This window comes from Aulonocara stuartgranti (assembly GCF_965226115.1).
Source record: "Aulonocara stuartgranti genome assembly, chromosome: 23".
In the NCBI taxonomy this organism is placed as follows: Eukaryota; Metazoa; Chordata; class Actinopteri; order Cichliformes; family Cichlidae; genus Aulonocara; species Aulonocara stuartgranti.
The window spans coordinates 28,617,273-28,637,073 of record NC_138958.1 but is presented as its reverse complement, the minus strand read 5'-3'; the positions used below and the strand labels follow the sequence as shown (position 1 = coordinate 28,637,073).

Sequence of the window (19,801 nt, the reverse complement as noted above, 5' to 3'; positions counted from 1 at the left end):
AAAAAAAGTGAGAAGCTGACTAAAACTGACTGACTTTTATCTTGCGAGGGCGCGGGAGATAGAGGGAGAACAAAACTGCTACTCAAAACTACGATAGCATGTGGAATGCATAGGGAGTAAACCACTGAGCCTGAAGCTCAAAACAACGCCCCCCCTCCCCCTCTGAAAAAGAATCTAATTTGAAAGTGTTTTGAGATTAAAATTTTTAGCTATCTCTTGCAAACTTGGCCAAAGTTGAATGGAAAAGTGTATTTTAATTGGTGCGGTCGATACACTTAACAGGATCCAAAAGGTTTGCAGCTGCCACTGGAATCCCCACCTCAGCATTCCTGAGGTTAGCAAAGTCTAAAGTAAAGCCATAAAGTTTTAACTGACAAGGTTTCAATGAATGATTAAGCAACATAATGTGCCTGCAATACGCCGTGCCCTTGAACAGAGCGACCACTGACTGCTGACTTCTTAACTGAATGACAGTCCCTGTGAAGCAAATGGACTGCCCAAAAGTTTTCAGCACTAGCGCTCAAAGAGCCACAGTGGAACTGAAGGACACCCGTGACCCCCAATGTCCCTTATGGAACCGACACGTGCCGTTAACGCAACTGAAACTTTAGCTGTGAGGATTAAGGGCTGTCCTTGATGGCTGACTGGTGGGGGTTGTTGGATGTGTTTGTAGTAAACTTACGGCTGTTTGTAGTCACTCAACTATTGCAGGGTGGGGGGTTAGCAACGGAGTGGGAGGGAGCTTGCAAAACACTAGGGGGCGTGGGGGCGGGTGGGGGACACATGGAAAATCTCAGAAATGAACATAAGGGCTTGTAATGAATGATTAGGCAACATGGTGGCCAAGAAATACTCTGTGCCCTTGAGCAGACAAAGTGATCTCTTGACTTGTTGTCAGACTGTTAGAAGTAACAGAAAACAGGCTAAAATGACCCTAAATGATGAGATAATCCCACGTTTACCAACAAGGAAAGCCTGGACAAAATTAACCACTATGCAAGCAGCGTCAGTGCACAGTATTTATGTTTTATTCAAAGCCCCACACATACATCAATATAATCTGACTATGACTTGTGGTGTTAGTGGTCTAACATCTCAAACATAGGTGTAGCATATGAAACACTCCTGTGTCCCATGCATGGCGCTGGCTCAGTAGTATGTCTCTAGCTCCACCCAACCTAGAAACCAAAGGAGACGTAATTAGGAACATCGCACATCTCGCCTCACATGCACCAGGGTTGACAAACTGATGCGTTGAAAAAACAAAAGCCATGGTTTCAACAAGCTTGCACTCAATCCTTTAAGTTTGCTGGCAGCAATCAAAAGAAAAGAGACTCGACTTGTGGAAGGGGGGGCGGGGCTTTGAAGATATATGTTGCTGAACTTTGGCCGAATGCCACCATGGCTTTGGTGGCAATGCTATTAGAAGATGTATCCTACGGGCGGGAGAGGCTGTGTCATTTTGGTCTCACAGATGCTGATGAGATGACATCATCAGTGAGGCCATAAATAATCAGCCTGGGATGAAATGACTAAAAGGATCACAAGACACTGAAATGACCCTGTAGCTCAAAAGCTATGAGTGGAGTTTCATGTAAATGTAATTGAGTAAAACTGTCCTAACATGTCTCATGTGTTAGTCTAAAGGTTAACTAGTCGGACATCCTAAAAAAATCCAAGTATTTCTGGTGGAAAGGCCAGCAACATAGTGTATTAGGTGGTGATTGTATGGGATTTGGCATATAGTAAATAATAATAAATTAAAAAGAGTAAATTAAATGAAATAAAAATCTGGAAAATGAAACACACATATTTTAATGCACTGTTGTCCCATTTATCCACCCGTGTGCATTGGGGTGAACGGCCACTTTTAGAAAAATCAGCTTCACAGATGTGTGCCTTGCTTAAATATAATGTAACTATTACCTGTTATTAATTCCACCAACTTTGTTCTGGTCAGAGTATCATAATAAAAATCCTTAAAAATCCTTGATGTGGGCAGTTTAATGCAGGAACAATTCCTATCAACTGTATGACTGTGCAGGAGAAAGAGTACATCTACTGATCACGGAGGGGCTTTTAACTGCAGCAACTTGAGAGGACGTAAACATAAATGGTTCCCACCCCCTTCCACCCAACCAACAGCTGAGCTTTAATGCCAGCCAGCTGATGGGCTCCTTTGTTTCAGTGGATGTGGTTCAGTACTATGAAAATAGTTCCCACATGAAACTGCAAAACAAGGTTTGTAGAGTTTTTGAGCAACCAGGCCCTGATTACAGGAAGGATACATCGGTGCCACTGGCACTACAAGGAGAATGTTATTTAGTTTCATGACATTTAAGAGAATGGAGACATTTCCACAGCCTATACTGTATCACCAAATCTGGGCACTACAGGCCCAAGTTAGATTTTGCAGTGAACTATTCCTTTAAGTAGCAGGCTTGTCAAAGCACTTGATCATTTCTCTTCAAATTTGGATGTACAATAGATTTTAACGCAAAACAGCACATTTTGTGCTTCTGATTTCTCATTTGGGTAAAAAGGAGTTGCACGCTACTTCATTCAGATTAAAATGCAGAGACAAAACGGGGGTCCTGGGTGCCTCAGATAGTGAAAAAATGTAACAGAGTTAGTGAAGCTCTTACCTCCTGGGTTTCGTCTGAGGATATATCTTCTGACTTCATCATAAAGGAAGATGACGAGGGAGTAAGGGAAGGCACAGAACCACCACAATGGCCTAAAGGTATGGATGGACAGTCAGGATGAGTTACATGGCAAAAAAAGCAAAACAAAACACAAGCATACTCGTCTTTTTTCTTTCAGGTTCAATAAAGGCACATGAAAAGCTTTTGGAGTGAGCATTAGGCTGCAGAGAACCGGCTATTAGAATGAATTCAGAAGCTGTTAAAGCAAAACGAGGCAGAGAAATCTGAGGACTCTGGGTCGAGGACATATCCTGCTGATGCGTTCATCTCTTTGAGACTGCTCTCTGGCGACTCTAACGAGGTTACTGAAAGACCACTAATGCAAAGCCCTGAAAACCAGCCCACAAAACTCTGGGATCTGTTTGTTATGTTTTTGTGCTTATTTCAGTGTCCTAGATCTAGTGCAGCTGTCTACATCTGAATATATCCACAGGTAAACAAAGAAATTAAAAAAATAAAAGAGCGTAAAATAATCAGAAATAGGGACAACAACACAGAATAAGAAACTGGGATTATTTAAACACCAGAAGACACCCAAAGAAACAGGGGAGTGGGTAAGTTAGGGAAGTAGCATGCGAACTTTTCAGCTAATGAGCCTAAAGTGTCTTCAATGCTTTCTATTGTTCTCTTTTGGGCAAAGAAACTCCTTAGTAATAGCAGCTCTTGTGCTTCGCTCTGCCTCTGAAGAGGAAATTACCAGTGACACTAGATAATAGCCGTCTTATTTTCAACAAGAAGGTAAAGCAAGATGACACCACTGAATTAAACACAACAAGATCAACACTTTACCAGGGGATTGTCTTGTGTTCATGAATGTCATTGCATGAATAAAGGTGACAAAGAAGACGGCCACAAGAATAACATTGGAAGAGCAAAAGTGTGCTTTATGAATAATTATTGAATTCTAAGGGTGTTTTCCTGAATTTGTGGTATTACTAGATGAAAAAGAAGAGCACAAGCTTGTCTGTGTGCTTGACTCACTTCATAGGGTACATTCTTAGGGCAACATCCATGCCCGGGCAGTATGACAGAAAGGCAGCCAGTGCAGTCTCCTCAACGAGCCCAAAGATAAGGATGCGGTTCCTGCAGGGAAAAAAAGTCAGAATCACCAAAACACTGGTGAATATTCTTAGATGTTCTAAAATCAAGCATCACAACATCATTAAACTTTAAAGGTGCTCTTAGTTTTGATGTAAGTCCCGCCCTGAGATCTCTTGTGTCTCCACATATACGTACGTCATTCCTTGCTTCAAAATGGAGTTCCTCCTGGTCTTACAGATGATTAGATCAGCCCACTGGACGATTACAATGCTTGTGAAGAAAGCTGTGTGGCAGGTGAACTCTACAATCTTTCTGCGCTCATATGTCTAGTGCACAAAAAACAAAATGATAAGCTTAGAAAGCCTTTTCAAGCACTGAAACTCAAGTGAACAACACAATAAAGCTGAATAATTCTCCTAGTTCAGAGTACATGTAGTAGAATTACTGTGACTGACCCATTCCTGTCCATAACTGTCTTCCAGGTCATTTAGATATTTGTCATCCCACAGCACTCTCAGTCCTATCAGGTCCATGGGGAGGAAACCGTTTTCAGCCAGGATGACAAAATATGTGAAGAAGCCAGCTGTGGCCTGCATCATACCTAACAGGAGAAAAACAACAGGGAACTTCAGGAAATGCAGATTGTATTGATTTTTCTTTTTACATTCTGTACGGTGCTTGAAAGTCCCCGACTACTTTTGATCACAAGGTGACTGCACAGGTTAGCTGATAGGAGGCAACCTTTCTGAAACCAGTAGTTCAGTCTTACTTGGGCTGACTGATGTCACTCTCAGTGGGATTGCTGAAGGTTTGCAAATAAATGCAGCAAGAGATATGTATTTGTAGTGGGGCGTGGTCTGCAATGCCTCTCCAGGTGAGATGGATGAACCTGCGTGGCAACTGCAATCACGCTTCGCCAGCTTAAAAGTCTGTGACTGTTTAATCTTGTAGTTGTTGTTGTTGTGGATGTGTGTGGTTGACAGCTGCAGAAATGCAGCCCATTGTGAGTGTACAGCAACTGTGTGTGTGAAAAGTGGTTGAATAAAGATGCTGAAAAGTGTAAGAATGTCGTTGGGTCTGCTGTGGTTATTTTACAGTGGTGCCGAAACCAAGGAGTGGAGTGGCATGGCAGACCCAGGACCGGGCCAGCCAGGGAAGGCGCTGGCCGGAATAATGATCAAACTCACAGCCACACAACAAGAGCAGGCGGTGTTGTCATGCTTCTGGCGGGAAGAGCTGCAGGACAAGACTGAGCAGCATGTGGAGGTGATTAAGGCATGGCAGCTCGGATCTGGACCTGGCTGCCACTGCCGCCAGAGTGAAGGAGGTAGGGACTGTTCTGGCGTCCGTGCCGACCCCCAGGGCATGACCATCTAGGCTGCACCCATCCCCACTCCTAGGGTGGGAGCGTCGATGCCTGGCAGGGGCCTGCAGCCATCAGCCATTCGAGGGGGTGACCGTGGCTCAGGGGGTTGGGAAGTTCATCCGGTTCGATCCCTGGGCTCTCTGTCCTGGTCGTTGTGTCCTTGGGCAAGACACTACCGCCTACTGGTGTTGGCCAGAGGGGCCGATGGCGCGATATGGCAGCCTCGCTTCTGTCAGTCTGCCCCAGGGCAGCTGTGGCTACAACCGTAGCTGCCTTCACCAGTGTGTGAATGTGAGAGTGAATGAATAGTGGCATTGTAAAGCGCTTTGGGTGCCTTGATAAGTGCTATATAAATCCAATCCATTATTATTATTAATTCCCATCTATCAATAGCTCGCCCTTCATAATTGCAGACATTTTAGATAGACCATTCAAATGCAACTGATGTATATAAATAATGCACAACTTGGCAGAAGAGTTAGAATTAACTTTTTGAGGGTTTTTGGAAAATTATATGTCATATTGAAGGTGCAGAATTCTTAAATACTGCCACAAAAATATGGATACAGTATAGTTAAAGCTGAATAAATAAATGATGCCTTACCAATCTGTCCATAGGATATACTGATGAGCCTTTCATTCACTAGCTTGTCTGTTTTGGGGTTTCTGGGCTGTCTCTTCATGATGTCGCTCTCAGCTTTCTCATAAGCCAGGGAGATGGCAGGGACCTGCAAAACCACAAGTGAATAAATATACACATGAACTTTCCACCCATATTTGAGTTCAGTTGAATCTCTCTATAGAACAGGATGAAGAGCCAAACAGCTCACCATGTCAGTTCCCAGATCAATACAGAGGATGGTGACGGTTCCCAGGGGCAGAGGGATGTTGGCGATGATGAAGAGGAGGAAGGGTGAGATCTCGGGGATGTTACTGGTCAGAGTGTAGGCGATGGACTTCTTCAAGTTGTCAAAGATCAGACGGCCTGAACAAAGTAATTTAGCAGATTCAGTGATGTTTTGTATTTTGTATTTCCAGATTTCTGCAGGTGTAGGTCTTGATATAGATCTTACCTTCTTCCACTCCAGTGACAATGGAGGCAAAGTTATCGTCCAGCAGGATCATGTCAGCAGCCTGTTTGGAGACATCAGATCCAGCAATGCCCATGGCAACACCGATGTCAGCTTTCTTCAGAGCTGGAGAGTCGTTCACACCATCACCTGTCACGGCCACAATGGCTCCCTGGACAAGGAAGAACATGTTTTTACAAGTTCCAAACAAAACATTTGTCAAACTGTGTCTGTGAGAATCCCCCCCGATGCTCACCTGTCTCTGGCATCCTTCCACAATGATCAGTTTCTGTTGAGGGGAGGTCCTGGCAAATACAATTTCAGTGTGGTGCTTCAGCAAATCATCAAGGTGTTCTGGGGTCATGTCTTTAAGTTCACCACCATGGACAACACAGGCCTTAGCATCCCTGAAGAAATTACAAACACATTAGTATAACAGTAGGGTATCATCAGGAGATTACATCAGGACATTTCAAAAAGTAAATTATGTGAACTTTGGTACTGTCAGCAAAAAAGTGCTCAATAACACTGTCACCTAATAAAATAATCAATCCTCAGTGCAGACAGTGAATCCCAACCTTTTGTTTTTAGCATTTAGTTAATCCAACAGAATGTTATGTCATATTTTGTAAACAGAGGTTTTATATGAGTTTAAAAGAGCCTAACAATCCTAACCCTGCAAAAGCACTAAGAAGGATAGTAATTTTAGTGTGCTTTAACGTGAACACACAAACACACACACACACACACACACACACACACACACACACACACACACACACACACACACACACACACACACACACACACAATAACTTGTTGATGAATAAAAAGCAAAGCCACCAGCTAAGCATCACACCAAGATTTAATAGATGTAAATTAATGGTAAAAGCCTCTTTGGCTGTGTAGCAGTCAGGACCTCTGAAAGACAGAGTTAATTTAATTTAGCAGTTTTTGCAATTTCAAGCAAACTTTAAAGCTGTATCATTAAAGAGAGAAACATTTTGAACAGTTCTCACTTGTGGTCAAGAAACTGTCAAAGCTACTTCAATAAATCTTTGAAAGAGAACTAACCTAGGGTTGACCTCTGAAACTGGAATATTTAAGCGGGCGGCAATGTCTTCAACAGTCTCATTGCCTTCTGAGATGATACCCACACCTTTAGCAATAGCCTTGGCTGTAATTGGATGGTCACCTGTGACCATGATGACCTGAGGAAGAAGAGAAAAAAATGGAGTACTTTGTGCAAACAAAAAACAAACATCTGGTCATCCAAAAAGTTATCATACCTTGATTCCAGCACTCCTGCATTTACCAACAGCATCAGGCACAGCAGCACGAGGAGGGTCAATCATGGCCATGAGTCCGACGAAGCACAGGTTCTCAGTGGGGAAGTTCACTTCATCAGTATCAAAAGCAAATCCCTCTGGGAACTGGTCATCAGGCAGGTGACAGTGGCAGAAACCTGAATAAGATACAAAGAAAATACTTGAAAGATTCCCCTTTGCTAGCTAAAATTGAAATATACAGATAGCGAAGGAGGCTAGCTGTACCCAGTACTCTCTCTCCAAGACCTCCCAACTCAACATAGGCGTTATTGAAAGAGTCTTTCATCTCATCATCCAGAGCCTGCTCTTTGCCCTGAAGTAAAATGGAGGAACAGCGGTCCAAAATCCTCTCTGGAGCTCCTTTCATCACCAGCAGATGCTTGGTTTCCCCAGGAGTGCTGTTCTTATGGATGGAGAGCTGTGGGACAGCAGAGAGACTGGATTTAAATGCAGGTTTAAGTGATTTACGTGAAGCAAAATTAAAAGAGCTTTACTCTAAACCGTTTGACAAGACTTTTTACTAGATTAATCAAAAACATTTAATAGATTCAGGTAAGGCAAGTTTTATTGATAAAAATGCTGTTGTTAAAATTAGACTGAAATAAAATATATGTAAAATATAGACATGGCTTAGGGCCCTGAAAAGTAAGTTCATGCAATGTACTCTCACCAGCAGGGGCGACTCCCCTGGTTGAAACAAGTAGTATGATTGCAGAAGTGTAAAAGGATATTACAGTCATTTTGTTCTGATTTATAACTTCAGTAAATACTAGGGCTGTCAGCATTAATCGCTTTGCAATGACGTTAACGGCAAAACTGCATTAACGTGGCGCTAACACGTTAATCGAGCTACCCACACTAACGCGTTGACGCCGTCCAGCCCCACACAAAGGGTGATCCACATTAACCCGTTAACGGAGATAAGCCGCGTTAATGTGGTTTTGGCATTAACGTCATTTTAATGCGATTAACACTGACAGCCCTAGCCCGAGTAAATACTCAATAGTTTATCATCCAAATCTCTAGTTTAAGTGTTATTTAATTCAATGTGATATTTCTTTTGTAAATCAAGCCCTCATTTATAGTGAAATAGATAATAAAGTGCAAAGGGTAACTAGCCTGAGACTGACAGCTTAGCACTATATTAGTGTGCAGCATCCCCCCAGATCAAATCAAGTTTAAGGAAATCAAGATTGGGATTGCCTTAATTCTAAAGTTAAGACTTTGAAACAAGGCTTTCTGCAACTTTATAGTATGTGTTTTGTCTATAGATGTGCTTTTTTTGATCTAAACATTTAAGGGCTTTATCACACTGTGTGGATGGTATACCTGGTATTTGTTTGTGGAATTGAAGGGGATCTCAGCAATTTTGGAGTATTTTTCTCTCATTTCGTTAACAGATCCACAGCACAGCTCAATACACTTTAGCAAGGCAGCTTCTGAGGCATCACCAGCCACATGTCTCTGTGGATTTAAGCAAAAAACAGGGTTAGTAAAATAGGTTTATCATCACATCCCATGCCTTCTTTATAACAACATTTTGTAAATGAGAATTGATGTGTACACAACTGTATTTAGGTAATCTGTTGCTGAATTACATCAAAAATATGGCAATCACATGGTTGTGGATGTAATTTACTAAATTGGATAGATGATTATGGAGACCATGACTTAGACGAAGACTATTATACATCTGTATATTTAAAACAGACTTTAATTATCTTGAGTGGTTTCATAAAGATTTGTAGTGCTTTTTGGCTGCATTTGTATCTGGTTGAATCCCAAAAGTTCCAAGCCAAGCGATAATACTTCAGGACTTCCCACATAGTCACTGATTCCCAGTATTCATTGGGTATACTATCAAACTCAGGAAAGAGGGGTAATAAGCATTGTCTTTGTGTACAACCAAGGGTATGAGAACTTGTTACATGGAAAACAAATGTTTCTGATTTGTTCCTTCAGATGGATTATTTGGATGGGAAATTATTTGGAGTCTTTGTTGATGTTCACGATGGATGAACTAGAGCAGTTTTACAGATGAAAATTTCTCACCTTCAGAATGGGAACGTTGCTCTGGTCAGCCAGGAAAACGGCACGGTTGCAGAGTCCAGCGATTCTGGACAGATTAGCCCAGGTGGCAGAGCTCCTGTCAAAAGAGGTACCACTCTGGTTCTCAGTGGTGTCAGCCTCATGGATCTGGTTGTCAAACCACATGTGGGCCACAGTCATTCTGTTTTGGGTCAGGGTGCCGGTCTTGTCAGAACAGATGGTGGAGGTGGACCCCAGAGTCTCGACAGCTTCCAAGTTCTTCACCAGGCAGTTCTTCTTGGCCATACGCTTAGCAGTCAGAGTCAGACACACCTACAGACAATTTAGGTTTTAAGAACCACAGTCTTTTTGTATCAATAAATATAAGGTATTTAAAAGGAATGCCATTAGACACCAAAACTCACAGTGACAGTAGCCAAAAGACCTTCTGGCACGTTGGCGACGATGATACCAATAAGGAAGATGACAGCCTCCAGCCAGTTATATCCAAGGATGAGAGAGAGGATGAAGAAAGTTACTCCCAGGAAAACGGCCACTCCAGTGATGATGTGGATAAAATGCTCGATCTCAATGGCAATGGGAGTTTTTCCGCCCTCTAGACTGGAAGCCAGGGTGGCGATGCGGCCCATGACGGTATTATCACCAGTGTTGATGACGATTCCTCTGGCTGTGCCTGAAAAGAGAAGACAGACTGATTCCACTGACTTTTCATTTGGCTTTTGTTAGGTTTTGTATTGTTGATTGTCATTTATGCTTAGAAATATTTAACCATATATGCTTAGAGGTGTATAATCAATTGTGTAGTGATAGGATGTGTGATCTTTAACAGGCTGCAAAGGCTTGGTGTGTATTCCACACTGGAATGCACACCTACATCCTGGGAGCATGAGAAGAGGTCGTACCTTGTTTTATTGTTTTATGGTAGGATAAACGTGGCTGTATCTGTTTTAGGCTAAGTGCCTTTTGTTTAGATGAACTGTTGGACTTCCAGACCAGCAGGTTTAGGGAAGTCATTTATGGGGTCACACTCTGACCCCCCCCCCCCCCCCCACACACACACACACACAGAGTATTCTTTGTTCACATGTATACCTATGTAAGATGTTATATGTTAATGACCCTATGCATATTCATGTAACCACAATAAAAGGAGTGCTGTGGGGAACCTGGCTGAGAGTCTGATGGAGGTCAAGTGGTGGGACGACACTTGGCTCCAGGCAGGTCTCCCTCATGCATGAGTAACAAGAAGAACTTTGCCTACTTCGTGTCTTGCTTGCTGTGTAATTATATTGTCTTCAACGTTCCAGCGAATAGGTTCAAGCTACAAACCTATCAGCTTTTACTTGAGATCATTAAGCTTATGTTTTCTCTAATTAGACAGTAAATCAATTTTTGTGTCTGTACCTTCAACACAGTTGGTGGAGAAGAAAGTAATGTTCCTGGTTTCCAGTGGGTTTTCATGGGAGAATTCTGGAGATCGAGTCTGAGGCTCTGATTCACCAGTCAGGGAGGAGTTGTCCACCTGAGGAATGAAAAAAAAGAAACAAACATGTTAACAGGGTCAGCAATAAGCTGTGATCGCTGACCAGTGGTGATGATCAGGTGATGCACAAGGGTGGAGGACTGAGGTTGATTTTGCCACTTCAAGAATGAAAAATTACTCAAAAACTATAACACATAAAATAAGATTTATATAAATAAAACCATAGCTGTCAAACCCCCACTCTAGAAAAATGTATGGTGTAATTAACACAAGTATTTGAGTTAAAGAACCTTGCAGCCGTGAGCAGAGACAACTCTGAGATCAGCAGGAATTCGATCTCCTCCTTTCACCTCCACTAAATCTCCGAGCACTACATCCTCAGCATTGATGCTCTTCTTCTCGCCATCACGGATAACCAGGGCTTGCTATAAAAATCAAAGATATTTTAGGAATTTTTAGGGAACACATCAAGCATACCTAGATATGTCAAAAGACACATGAATATGTATTTTCTTTCTTTTCCCATCAACAAAAAGTCAGATGAGTGATGGTAAAAATGCATCATCATTGTTGTAATACTGATGAAGAAACGCTACTCCTTAGAGTTGTGCAACTAGTACTGTTGGGTGTTACCGCCGGGAGGCTACCAAGCAAAATGATACAAAAACAGTGTGTATAAATGAACTGTTACATTAGCTTTTCTTTTTGTGTCTCACCTGTGGGACCAAGTTCTTGAAAGACTCCATGATCTTGGAGCTCTTGGCCTCTTGGTAGTAGGAGAAGCAACCGGTGATGATGACGACAGCAGAAAGCACAATACCTAGGTACAACTACATTAACAGAGAAGGCGCAGTTAGGTCATCTTTTGTGTTATACATTATTTATTTAACATCAGAGTTGGGGAGTAACGGAATACATGAACCGGCGTTACGTATTTACAATACAAAATATGAGTAACTGTATTCCGTTATAGTTACAGTTAAAAAAAGTGGTATTCAGAATACAGTTACTTTGTTAACATAAATGGATTACACGGTGGTCTTTTTCTGTTTCATATGCTAGTCTATGCCCTCTTTATTTTTGGTAATTCCACGCCGGTGGAAACCCAAACAAAACATGCATTAAGAGGCTCTAATGCCTGTGTCTCAATCTTGCAGCCCATGTCACCCCTACTTGCGGCCCGCATAATAGCATAAAGAAATATTTTTTAAATTATTTAAAAAATTATTTAATATGAAGGCAACAGGCAGAGTGTTACAGACATAGCTCTAAAGAATGTAGCCTCATGGGCAGTGTAGTCTGTGCTGCAGGGAGAATGGACTGCCATACCTGTTATGTGTCTGTGAGCGCGAGGAGGGAGAAAAAGAAGAGTGGAAAAGTACGAGTTGTCACCGACCAGAAACGGGAGTTGGAAGCATGTAACTATAATAATAACCACTGCAGCAAAAAAAGAGTACCTGACTAGCCCAGTTGTAAATTTTCTATTAAGACTCGACTGTACACTGTGTTCGTGTTTTCCTCCAAAACAATAAGTTCCGTTGGAGCAGCCTTTCAACGCCTCTCTCTGTCTCTCGCTAGCAAAGCTGACCGGAACAACAAAGTAAAGCTAATTTTTGGCTATGAGCCAGTCACAGAGCCCAATGTATTAGCCAGAGGTCCCTTTACTACGATTTGGAGCCGCGGACCTGTTTTATATAAGCACGGAATAGTTTTCAATACGAGACCGCTGCAAAAAGTGAAGCCTTACATAATGTCCACCCTACTGTTACTCATTTTATGTTAAGATTCAAAAATCTAGTTGATATTGGTATTGGTATGGCGGGTAACCAAGTAATAGTCATAAATCACACAGCAATAGTACATTCATGTAGTTGTAAAAAGCATGATAATATATTAAGTAATCCAAAGTATTCAGAATACGTTATTCTCACTGAGTAACGTAACAGAATATGTTACAAAATACATTTTGGGGCATGTATTCTGTAATCTGTAGTGGAATACATTTTTAAAAGTGACCTTATCAACACTGTTTAACATACAACAATCTAGTTGAAGATGTTATTTTTACGTTATCATTTGCAGGTTCATCTTCTGAGGCAGCCTGGATACCATAAGCCAAGAAGCAGAGGATGGCACCAATCCACAGCAGCATGGAGAAACCACCAAACAGCTGGAAACAAGAGGAAATAACAATCAGGCTTTGCTGGTTGTACTGGTTTACAGTGACACAGACTTAATTTGCATTTCTACTATTTGGATATTCCACCACAGGTCCGGTTTGCAAGGGGAGGATGTTTGACTCTTACCTGTTTGCAGAACTTGACCCATTCAGGTGTTGTAGGAGGAGGTGTGAGGGCGTTGGGGCCATCTCGGGCCAGGATCTCTTTTGCTCTGGAGGAGGAGAGACCCTAAAAAGAACGATAAAGGTAAGAGGAAAGGTTAAGCTGTGTAAGATAAGATAAGATAAGATAGAACTTTATTAATCCCTCGGGTGGGTTCCTCTGGGAAATTCGACTTCCAAAAAAAGCACAGCAACGACCGAAGTTACAGTTACAGAATTGTTATATATATATATATATATATATATATACACACACACACACACACACACACACACACACACACACACACACACATATATAAATACAGAGACAAATATAAATAAAATATACAAAGGGGATAAATAGAAATAAAATGGGAATTAAAAATAAAAATACAAGTGAATTGCACATTTCAAGTATTGAGTCTATTGCACTGTTGACTATTTACAAAAAGTATTGCACAAGGTATTGTACAGTGAGGTGAAGAGGCACTACAGCTTAGTTGTTCCCCCCTCCTTTGTCCTCCTGTTTCCCCTCCCTCTCCCCTCCAGAGAGGAGTTAAACAGTTTGATGGCGTGTGGGACAAAGGAGTTTTTAAGTCTGTTAGTTCTTGTCTTTGGGAGAAGCAACCTGTCACTGAACAGACTCTTCTGATTGTTTATGGCCGTGTGCAGAGGATGCCCAGCATTGTTCATAATGTCCAGCAGTTTCTTTAATGTCCTTTTCTCTGCCACTGTCACCAGAGTGTCCAGCTTCATGCCGACCACAGAGCTAGCCCTCCTGATCAGTTTCTCCAGCCTGGATGAGTGTAAAACCTGATATGAAAATGTGTGATTCCAGTTTTTCCCTTGTTCCTAAAAAGTTTTTAATCTTTGCTGACTTAAGGACAAACATAATGAAGAAGAAGAACATTTCAGTTTAATACGTACAGCATTTAAATCCAAAGAAATGGTGAATTAAGGCCTAATGGAAAACCAAGAAGAAAAAACAACCACAAGCCGAAATACCTCAGTAATCTTAAAATTACAGCTTCTTCTCCTTAAGAACAGACAACAAGAGAAATCCATGTTTATGGGAAATCAAGTCTTGTAATTAACAGTGGGCGCGAAGACTACCAAGTGATCAGGTTGTGTCTGTTTCTATGAAATCCTCTGAAGAAATACGGGGAATTTTTTTTACTACTATTTTCTTTGTTGGCAGAGTCAATAAAGCCCGTTTCCCTATATGAGTGAAACTGTTCAGACAGGTCAGATTCCAGGAGATAATCAGCCTCAAGCAATCATTAGGTGGGTCCGTATTGGTGTGTGACAGTGCATTCTGTGTGTTTATCTGTAGCTTGATGAAGATCACATGGAGCTACTATTGAATAGTATCCAAGTCTGCCTTTTGTAGTGTGGTATGTATTGATACTTTAAAGGTCCAGTTCACCATCTGTCTAACCTGTTAATGTAACTGCCTGTAAGTTCACTTGAGTTGTTTAAAAAAAAAACTTCTTCATTTCCACAAGTAATCTGGGACTATAAAGACAATGTATTTTATTTGTGCCACATGTGGCATTAAAAAGAGTCAAGAAGCAAAGCCTGGGATAGGCTCCAGTCTCCTGACGACTGGTTAAACAGAAAAGAATGGATGGATGTTACTTTACAGAGACAATATTCCTCTACCAGCTTTTATTGGAATGAATGAAGGCAGGAAGCTAATTACAAGTAGGCTAAAGAAACAAATAGCTAAGTGCCACATAGCCCATGACTCAATCTCGGGCTCCTTCTGTCCATGTGTCAAAGCGTCGTTGGGCAAGTTACAGAATCCCAAGTTTACCCCCGATGTACCTATCAGAGTGCGAACATGTTGACATGTTAGATAAAAGTGCTTAGTAAAGATAGAAGCACTGTATTAATATGTGTGTGACTGGGTGAAAGCAGTTTGAATGCCCATATTAAGTAGAAAGGTGCTCGATAACAGTGTTTCCCAACCAATGATCAGGTGTGTCGTGGAATATTACCTGGTTCCACCTGATTAGTACTCTAAGCGTCCGGCGTGAGTAATGGGCAGAACAATTACATTCTCTTCCACTAGAGGGCAGTACAACTACCTGCTCTAATTGAATGGGTTGCCAACTGCCAGTAAAACAGAAGAAGAAGAAGAAGAAATTACATAATAGTCATGCTCTGAGTGAAAGAATGCAATGCGTAATAGCAACAGAAAAGTACTCAATCTGACCTGGGTCTTGGAGAAAATTCCAACCCAGACGACGCCCCTAGCATGAGTAGTGGTTAGAAGAAAGCAAACTATACTGGGGACAAACTGAGCCAATTCCGCTATACCTGGTGTGCGGGGAAAAATGATCAATATGCTTTTTGTGACATTTTTGCTTGGTGGTGTGCTGTGTGATTTTTCTAATGTGATATATGTGCCGTGGCTCCAGAAGGTTGGGAAACACTGCTATATAAGTACCAGTCCATTTGACAAAGTAAACTAAACTGTTGACTGTCCTGAGTCATGTGCTTATAACTAGGGAAGGATTGATCCGATATACAGTATCTGTATCAGTCTGATCCTGATCTAAATTACTGGATATCGGGGAGAAAAAAAAAAGTAATCCGATCCATTAAATATCACAAAAACATCTCACAAAACTTGCAACATGGCGTAACCCACGTAATGAAATAGCACGTCGGAGCAGCATGCGTCACATGATAGAGTGACTGTTGTGTGCGAGACCTGTCGGCGGTCTGGAGTTCACACTAAAAGCATTTGGAGCCTCGCTATGTGCTGCCAAACCAGGTGTACCAAGGTAGGTATCCCTGACAAAATTCGTACCTCTTGCGTTGCGAGCATTCGCTGGGCACGGAGTGCAGATCCAGTTTTTTCTGCCTCCATTACAGACAATTAGACGTGGAAGTAGTGATGTTTTAGTTTTGTGAAAAAGTGAAAAATGAGTGTCGTAACAGTACCATTCAGTTTGAGGGTTACAACAGAAACTTACATATTTATTGTTCTCATGTGGTATCGGATGGGATTATTTTAACAAATAAAGGACATTTTATCTGATAAATAGATGTAACTTTACTGTATAAAGAGCTAAAACCTTCAAAGTTTTAGGACTAGTTAGTCATTATAAGCGTTTGTGAACTAAAAATGAAGAATGTGGGATACTCTTTGTCCATGATTTAGGCAGGGGGGGAACATATTGTGGCAGGATCAGCCTGATATTATTTGTATCCCACTATAACTTCACTGTATAAGGAGCTAACATCTCCAAAATTTCAGTATTTAGTCGTTATTAGAAGTGTTTGTGAGCTTCAAATCCAGAATGTGGGATAGTGTTTGCCCGTGATTTGGAGAGCCCTGCGTGTGCTCCTGATGCAGGGGAAACAAATTTTGTCAGGGATATCAACTTTGGCACGACACATGGTTAAACAGTTTCGTGGTTCGAAAACAAAATATGAAAAACACTTTTTTCATACTCATGTTTTGTATGGAAATTACACAAAATTCATTAGCTTACACTGACATCCATCTTGATAAAAGATGAGTGTTGTGAGAAGCCGTGTTTGCATTCATTTGCACTGCTTTCCACTCTGGATGTCTATTTATGTTAAGCTTTAAGAATAAAAGGGTCCATTCTTTTTTTCAGAACCAAAGAATTTTTGAAATCTGCATAAAATTGCATTTTAAATTAATTTTTGAATATTACTTTAAATACTTCGATTTAAAGTTCTGCTAAAAGTTTAAATAAAAAGATTAGTATTGCTGAACTGCAAAATATTTTGGGTGTAATAGAATAGCTTTAGTGTTTTGTTTTTTACAGTTTTTAAAGTTAGCATGAACTTAAAAAAACAGTTTTATTGATTATAAAATAGACTGTATAGGATTCATATCGGTTTCTGCAGATATCCAAATTTATGATATCGGTATTGGTATCAGACATTAAAAAGTGGTTTTGTGTCACCTCTACTTATAACCTCATGTTGGACTATGAAATCCTCCTTGACCTGTGGGATTATCTTCTAAAAAAACACACTTCTAAAAAACTAGACACCCACAAGCCCGTCTGAAGTGCTCACCCTGGTTAGGTCAGTTCCATATTTCCTGATAAGTTCTTCCAAGGTTAACCTGTGATCATCCTATTGAGAGTAGGAGAGGAAAAACAAAGAGATTGAGAAACATTGAGTAAAACAAGCCAAAATCCCACAGGCAGGCATGCATTTTATTACATGTGTTTTATTATGTGAATGTAGCAGCAGAAAATTGCTGTTTGCGCATGAAGGATGAGTTGATGTGATCTAAGGAACCACACAATACAACAACAACAGAGCCTCTCACTCACTCAGCATTAAAAACCAATCTAGATAAACATGACTTAGAAGGTAATTATAGCTGACAGCATCTTAATAACATGGGAGTGTACATCCAGCAATGTAAGCAGCAATCTTCATGAAATATGGCTCAGACACCTACATCTCATGAGGCCAGCAATGAGGCCAAAGCAGAGGTTTGCCTCAGCCGTGACTGCATCATTGCTGTGGCCACTGGCAGCAATCGAGTGACTGTCATTAAAGTTCACGAACGTTTATTCAATGCCTTTTTCTTTCTGTGACACAGTCAAACTATTTATCAGTAGTTTTGTATGCTTAAAATTCTCACTTTTCTTACATGACATCAAGCCAGTCAAGTTACAGATGATCACAGAGCGGCTGCACGTGAGCTGAGTACTCACCAGGTCCACTTCTTTCTTCAGCTCATCCATGTCCTTCTTCTTTCTAGCCTTCTTGCTTTTCTGTCCTCCATTTTCTGATGTTGCTGCCAGCTTGTAGTTATCCTTTCCTTTCTGGAGAGAAGAAAGTGGCACAAAATGTGGCATTAATAAAACTGAACATATGTGGGGGAAATTGCCCTGAAGCTTCCTCTTCTGTTGTGCAAAAATAAGAGCAGAAAGTCAGGTCAGCCGTCCTGTTCAAACATGCTCTGACACCGGTGTTAATAACTGTTAGAAGAGCGAAATTCTTTAATCTTGATCCAGATAATCTTGGGTTTATAATGCTGCCAAAGCTGTAAAAATAAATTTAAGTTAGAAAAAAGAGAACTGACATTAACACGAAACGATAAATTGAGCCCTGTGAGATCTAGGTTATCTCTGATGGTGACTCCAAACCTAGCCCCAAGAATAACCTCATGATTTGGAAAAGACAAGAAGTATTTTTGTTTTATCTCAAAAGAAATTCTATTTCTTTATCAAAATAACCAAAATTTAGACTGAGCTCAAACCTGAAAAGAAATGCAGAACCTAATCTTAAGGTAAGTTTAAAGGCCAAAATCTGTGATAAAATTTCAGTACTTACTCCAAATCCCATGATTGTATTTCAAGTCTAACAGCAGTCAATCTTCCTGCCTTACAAGTCAAACTTGCCTCCTCCACTTCTCTCTCTCACACCTGCACTGTCTCTTTCACTCCCTTGTCTTCCACCCTCTCCAGAGCAGGGACGATGGGTGGCATCAGTTTGGCACACCTTTATACCTGACCTGGTGGAGCTGTGGCTGGGCAGGGCAGGACCATGTGGGGGCTAAAGATCACTCAAACCCTATGTGTTGCACAAACTGCCTCCTGTCTTCCACTTGACTTTCACCCCTCATTCTGCCATTATGAAAACAATTTACATTTTCTTGCTCATTAATTTTACCTGAAGCGTTTATGTGTTTATGATGTCTCCACCCGCTTGAGGTTGAGAAACACTGGAGTGAATCCAGCTATGAAGGTGACTTATTTCCTCAAATCTTCATTAACAATGGCTGAAAGTAGGGACTTGATGCTTAAAATGGACTTTTATCTTGTGAGGGTGCAGGTGAAAGGAGAAGTAAACTGGTGCACATAGCACAGATACAATTTGGATTGCAATGGAAGTAATCCAGTGAGCCTGAAGCTTTCTGAACTTCCCTTATGAAAAAAAAAAGATCGTCCAATGCATTTCAAGGTTGCATTACTTTAAGAAAGGGCTGCTCTACAATGCCTTTTACTATGCTAAACCACCGTGTTTAACATAAAATGCTGAATGCCTTGGTTTGCTGCCTGCTACTCCCTTACATTAACTAAAGCCAAAAACCATTTGAGACTTTTTCTGCTTTCACACACTGTTGCATATCAACTCATAATAGCTGTAGCTCACCGCAGTACAGTCAAACCCAGGATAGGATATTGGTTTGTGGTGTAGTGATCTGAAAGTCATCGGGATGCTAATGAACAAAATGTGCCCGTCATGTCAACACCCAGAGATAACTTTGTCTTAACGACATATGATCACACCTTCTATCCAAAAACACGAGCACACACATTGGAAATTAGTGTTTAGACTTTCATTTGCAGAGTTTGTACATGTGGATGCTTGAGTCTTTGGGATGTTCACCCCCCACACGGAAATTATGCAATTCTTGCATCAATAA

General features: G+C 41.1%; 1 protein-coding gene across 2 annotated transcripts; it reads right to left on the bottom strand.

Annotated features, from left to right (window-relative positions):
• Positions 1-1,006: 1,006 nt before the first annotated feature.
• Positions 1,007-18,868, bottom strand: LOC309700310 (sodium/potassium-transporting ATPase subunit alpha-1-like). 2 transcript variants are annotated; one of them, XM_082523825.1, is made up of 23 exons: positions 18,706-18,868; positions 18,084-18,194; positions 17,431-17,490; positions 13,349-13,450; positions 13,111-13,212; positions 11,759-11,872; positions 11,333-11,467; positions 10,964-11,081; positions 9,964-10,232; positions 9,563-9,871; positions 8,840-8,974; positions 7,736-7,928; positions 7,472-7,647; positions 7,257-7,393; positions 6,439-6,589; positions 6,186-6,354; positions 5,943-6,097; positions 5,717-5,840; positions 4,202-4,347; positions 3,942-4,072; positions 3,687-3,788; positions 2,646-2,737; positions 1,007-1,178 (listed from the first exon to the last, which is right to left on the bottom strand). In XM_082523825.1, the coding sequence occupies exons 1-23, from the start codon at positions 18,715-18,717 to the stop codon at positions 1,150-1,152; spliced, it is 3,072 nt and encodes a 1,023-aa protein (XP_082379951.1). In that variant the 5' UTR covers positions 18,718-18,868; the 3' UTR covers positions 1,007-1,149. The 2 variants fall into 2 exon arrangements, with proteins under 2 accessions (XP_082379951.1, XP_082379952.1); XM_082523826.1 differs by lacking the exons at positions 13,111-13,212; positions 13,349-13,450; positions 17,431-17,490; positions 18,084-18,194; positions 18,706-18,868 and adding an exon at positions 12,372-12,387.
• Positions 18,869-19,801: the final 933 nt, after the last annotated feature.

Bases quoted from the DNA above. Each gene is read 5' to 3' on its own strand.
- LOC309700310 (XM_082523825.1), bottom strand. The intron at 6,590-7,256 runs GTTAGTTCTCTT...TAATTTCTTCAG, and splicing joins GTTTCAGAGGTCAACCCTAG to GGATGCTAAGGCCTGTGTTG. The intron at 3,789-3,941 runs GTACGTATATGT...TTTTCCCTGCAG, and splicing joins ATTTTGAAGCAAGGAATGAC to GAACCGCATCCTTATCTTTG.